General features: G+C 35.0%; 1 protein-coding gene across 1 annotated transcript in view; it reads left to right on the top strand.

Annotated features, from left to right (window-relative positions):
- Positions 1–5,861, top strand: part of LOC117100244 — a 39,207-nt gene that overhangs the window by 25,704 nt on the left and 7,642 nt on the right. The window contains exons 7-11 of the mRNA XM_033239845.1: positions 1,202–1,264; positions 2,273–2,391; positions 2,778–2,883; positions 4,418–4,483; positions 5,342–5,440. Of these exons, the coding sequence (XP_033095736.1) occupies positions 1,202–1,264; positions 2,273–2,391; positions 2,778–2,883; positions 4,418–4,483; positions 5,342–5,440 (453 nt within the window). The remainder of the gene's footprint in view (positions 1–1,201; positions 1,265–2,272; positions 2,392–2,777; positions 2,884–4,417; positions 4,484–5,341; positions 5,441–5,861) is intronic.

Below are 5,861 nucleotides of genomic sequence, written 5' to 3'. Positions count from 1 at the left end.
ACTTAGCGGTGAATTTTACTTGTGCCCGTGAGGGGGGGGGGAGGGGAATCTACGGTTGTCGCTCTCCCACACAGGTTACCCAGTAGGTTTGAAAACCATAGACCTACTGATTACCACTACACTATTAAGGTGTTCCAACATAAAAGTGAATTCTTCCGGAACCCACTAGGGCTCATGGCTGGAGCTAATCCCCAGTTTCTGTAGTGTGAAGCGGATGAGAGAGTGTTATTCCCCCTGTATGAAATCCAAGTCCATCACAGGATACACCCAGCATTTTAGTGGTACCCATTGATACAGCTAGGTAGACTGGATCGTTCTACATAAAGTGACGTGCTGAGGTACACAAAGTGAAATGCACGGCCTAATAAATTGATAATGTGATAAAACCATAGATGTCATGAGCCTTAAAAGTTTTTAATTAATTAAGTATGAAATATTAATAAATATTTGACAAATAATTGATAGACTGAATGTTTATTTTCCTGCTGTTGCAAATTATTAATTAAATCAATTAACATAATCATAATTGATTAATTAAATCAACTAACATAATCATCAAAATATTTGACAAATAATTGATAGACTGATGTTTATTTTCCTGCTGTTGCAAATTAATAATTAAATCAATTAACATAATCATAATTGATTAATTAAATCAACTAACATAATCATCAAAATATTTGAAAAATAATTGATAGACTGTTATTTTCCTGCTGTTGCAAATTATTAATTAAATCAATTAACATAATTGTTTAATTTTTATAATTATTATTATGCTGGTAATTGTAATTAAAATTATTGTAGTTATTATTATTGTTGTTATAATAATAATAATAATAATAATAATAATAATAATAATAATAATAATAGTAATAGTAATAATAAAAATAACAATAATAATATTAGTAAAGAACATATTTTAATTGTTAATTATTTTTGTGTTTTTACACATATAAATATTATATTTTTTTATAATGTATTTATACTGCTAGTCCATGTTTCCCCCATTGCTTGGAGAGCCACTCAGACAGTAATTAATTTTACTTTTTGGTAATCCTGCCGGCTCTTGGGGGAAACATGGATTACCTTTTCGAATTTTCTGAATATTTTACTGTATTGTTATGATATGTATTGTTAAGGCGAAATAAATGAAATGAAATGAATCATCATAGATTTAAATATTTTTTTCTCTGCTTTACAGCCTGATTGTGAGGAAGGCAATGAGATGGTTTTCTGTGACAAGTGCGATGTTTGTGTTCACCAGGTAAATTTATTTATTTAGTTTTCAAGCAAATTAGCAACACTACTTCTTCTTTCTCTTTTTAGGCACAAGGATCTGACAAACAATGTGCTTAACACGTTGACTGACAGACCTTTTTTAATGTTCCTTCCCGTGTGCCAAAACAAGTTTACATGTACAAACATACTTTTTTGAAATTTTATCTAGTCATATATCATCACTAGCAGCACTTTTTATTGACTATGCCAAGTGCAAGTTATCTCATCCACTTTTTGCATGGGTTGGTATATGTTCAAAGGGCGCCCCCACTTGTGCCGCTCGAGTGTACTGCCGGCAACATAACACAACAAACATACATACATCATATGTACGTTGTCATCTAGGTGTATCTTCCCCGGTTCTACGATCTTGCCTGGTTCTACGATGTATAGCAAAGAAGTTATAAATGCTAAATGTTATCCCGATTTTGAGGAGTATACTCGTCCCCGGCACCCTTAGCAACACCCAGTGGCACGGGCATACTTGGCGCTGGCAGCAAACGTGTTAATCACATTCCTAACTGGCAATCCATTCACAAGACCAACATACACACAAGATGCTCAACATAGGCTAAAGTCTGGTTTCCTAAAAATCACTTCACTGTCACTACCGTGTTTTAAGTGCAATAGTACTAGGTAGCAGTCCGCAACGCAATCAGCAGGGCTCCCGAATTTGACCGGCCAATTGGCATCACCGTATAGTGTGTAGCGATTGTATGGAAACCAATCTTAAGTCTCTTTATGTAGCTTAGGGAGTGGAGTTGTATTGGTCGTGAGAAAAAAAAATCCAGTTACAATGACAGGAATCAAACCCACGATTGTGGGATTGGAGGGCAACCATCTTAACCACCAAGCTTTTTTTCTCCTTATAATAATATAAAATACAATCTTAGATATCATAGCATTTTGAAAATATGTAGGCGTCAACTTCAGACGCAGATAACCTGATAGATGTAACGAGAGTTTATTAAGTGTTCTTTTTTTTTGTTTCTAGGCTTGCTACGGAATTATCAACGTGCCAGAAGGAACATGGATGTGCCGCACCTGTGCCCTCGGCATCCAACCGGCCTGCCTCCTGTGTGGCAAGAAAGGAGGGGTTATGAAAAGCACCAGGTACTGTATATTATCAAAAAGTTAATATTTTATTTAAGTTTATTCTGTGTTACTCCACCTATTCCCTCACTGTACATGAAGATGTGAAAATGGAAAATATAAACTGTTAATAGCATAACTTAAAATCACTTGTCTACTGGAGTCTCCACTACATAAAAAGATATAGTTTGCTCTCAAATTCGAGACCACTTGTGGTAACTGAAAATTTTGGGTGGATTCTGGTTTCGGTCTCCAATTTCAGGGTTAACTTTGTGTTATACGATTAAAGATTGTTATTTTGTTATTAATTAAAAGGGTCTCGGAATTAGAGGGGTTTTGAATTGGAAGTGGAACTGTAGTATGTTTCCCATGAATATTTATGATTCATTTTGATCATTCCATCTTAGGAGTGGTACCAAGTGGTCTCATGTCAGCTGTGCATTATGGGTACCAGAGGTTTCCATTGGATGTGTCGATAGGATGGAACCAGTTACAAAAATTTCGCAAATACCGGTAAGAAAAAAAAAACCTTTCATTTTAAGACATTTTTTAAAAATTTTATTTCAAACATCATCCAACCAATTGGTAAAGCCAATTACAGGATGTCTTGAATACATATATAAAAATATAAAAAATACTATACAAGTGAATAATTAATTACAGTATAAACATTATTAAATTGAACATTTTTTAAATTACAGTACAACCCCTCATTTACGTACGGCACGGGCCCATAGGAGTTCGTAATTGCGGGTATTCGTAAAATCGGGGTTGACCCAAATTCCTATATATTTGCACTGGTACTACTTAGACTGGCATAAACTAGGCCTAGGCTAGGCCCACAGATCTACGCAGCTAAGTCTGAGGGGGCCTAGGCCTACAGTAGGCAGCTTCTAAGCATTCTGATCCCACTCTAGGCCCTATACAAATTTGTTTTTATCGGACATTTTTACCTTCTTAAATACCTAGATTGTGGATTTTACAACTTCCATAGATACTTGTTTATTATATATATATTGATCATTGATCAAAACAATCAAGCACTATGTTGACTTTTAAAGCTGAAAACGATGTCTGAAAGAGAAGTAAAATCTGTCGCATGCACATAAAAAACACTGAATTTGAAGAGGCCCGTTAGAGGGCCTCCTTCACTTGAGAATTACATAGTACTGTATAGTGTGGTATGTTGTGTTGTATGCATGCTAATAACAATTACAATTCGAGCGGATTTTTTTTTATTATTATTTTTCTCTTCATTTTTGATGACGTCATTACCTTGATTTTACGTTCGTAAAATCGGGAATTCGTTAAATCGGGGTTCGTAATTGAGGGTTTCTATTGTATTAAGATATATTGCATATATAAACATTACAAAGAAAGGAAGGATATCGGTTATTAACAAAAACAATGAATATACTGTACAAAGGATTTGAAGTTATTGACACAATTTGAATATACCACTTGACACAATTAGAATATACCATTTGCAATGGGTGACAGAAAAATTCTCTAAACTGTTGTGAACTGAAATGTACAAATGAAGGAACATAGCTGCCAGGCAAATATTATCTTGTTGTGGTTGTTATGGTTATTGTGGTTGTTATGGTTATTGTGGTTGTTATGGTTATTGTGGTTGTTATGGGTGTTGGGGTTGTTGCTGTTTTTGTGGCTCTTGTGTTTGTTGTTGTGGTTATTGTTGTTGTGGTTGCTGTTATGTAATTAAAATCTTACTCAGTGCTTGATAATGCCCAAAATTAGGTGGTTGTCGTTATTCAAGTGCATATTGTATTTTGTAATTTCTTAAAGATCTTAAACAAGCATGTCTAATTTTGTCACATGTTCTTAGTGATTTTGAACGAATGTCAATAAATTTAAGACATGTAAGTTTTTAGTAGCTGACCTGGTCGTAGCTATGACCACTTTATTGTTTGGCTCTAAGACTCTGTTTAAACAAACAAATATATTGTCAAGTTTTAATCAATATGAAATTTAAAATCATTCTTAACCATATTGAAAATCTTTCATTGTTTTTTGGCATTTTTTACAGGCCAGTAGGTGGGCTTTGGTGTGCAACTTGTGTCGTGTTAGGACTGGGGCTTGTATACAGTGTTCTGTAAGTAAATTGTTTGTTCATACTCTCTAACTAAGAATGTTACAAAAAGGAGGATTATACAGTATAGACATGCAATTGACATCCCCATCATTCAAATTGTAGTTGGCAAAGTTGGCAATTTAAAATATATTATCATAATAACAAAATAACGCACTCTTTGATTTCTGTGTGCAAAATATTGTAATAACGCATTGTACTGATTTAGTAGGGCGCCCTCTCGCAAAACAAGTACTTCTCATATTTGATCTTTACATGGAATAGAATAGGTAGCAATAGAAAGCAATTTCATGCGATTATAATATACATGTGTGTTCCATGGAACGCTGGCATTTCTTACTTGTTTTTGCAAGAGGGCGCACTGTAATTTGATGCTTCTATTTTGTTGCGTGTGAAGCCATCAAGAATGCTATCTTAAAAGATCTTTGGCAACAACCAAATATTAGTCCCTCCAATTTTTCAAAGGATGTATGCATTCCACTTGGCCCATACTGTGATTGAACAGCGGTGTGCTGTAATTTCTATTCCACAGGAAGAGCATCAGTTGGATAAAATTGTTATTTTTATTTTTTATTTTGTCATAATTTTAAATTTGGAATTAGAAATTCGGTCGGGCCCCTGGTGATCATAATACGGCGCCAGTACCATGTCCCTGTCTCGCCGAATGCTCATGCGAAGGTTATTGGAGAAGCCGAGCGATTGGCTCCAATTAAAATCCGACGTTGGCCGGATTTTAACTGGGGTCCTCAGACAATAAGTAGTAACATTACCTCTCGTCTAAACGTTCAGCTCAGTAGAAATTAAGACACAAATTGTTAATGGTTTTGTTTCAATACTCTTTTGACCTTCGATTTTATGCAGGTAAAAACTTGCAAGACTGCTTATCACGTTACGTGTGGATTTCAAAACAGCCTTGAAATGAAAACCTTTCTTGATGAGGACTCGGAGGTCAGATTTAAGGTCAGTTAATTTCAAAGTATTTTTACCTCCATAATCCATGACCAAAAAATTGCTCAGTTAAATATGTAAAGCTGTAGCTTGGTTGTCATTAAATCCTGTATTCTAAGGTTTAATATTGGAAAGCTTCCATAGATTTCCGCAGAAAAATCTTCTCCACCACACCAAGAGAATGTTATTGGTTACTATACTGCTAATGCCCTTGTATATATTTAGACTCCCTTGCACTTATCTCCAGTGGTTGCCTATCTTTTGTCTTTTTTTCTTCACATTTATAATTGTCATTGTCCTTAGTGCAAAAGAACATTTTTTGTCCTGTGATTATATCATTGCTGGCATGTAGTTATGGTGAGCGGAGGTAGGCAGGGCCACCCAGTCTTGGAAGTTTTTCACCCAGTCTAAAGCTAATTTCATAGCCCTTTCT

Source organism: Anneissia japonica, unplaced genomic scaffold (genome assembly GCF_011630105.1).
Source record: "Anneissia japonica isolate Jap-2015-1 unplaced genomic scaffold, ASM1163010v1 scaffold6788_len1366326_cov149, whole genome shotgun sequence".
NCBI lineage: Eukaryota > Metazoa > Echinodermata > Crinoidea > Comatulida > Comatulidae > Anneissia > Anneissia japonica.
Note: the sequence above shows the minus strand (reverse complement) of the source record. Positions and strands in the feature narration are given on the sequence as shown.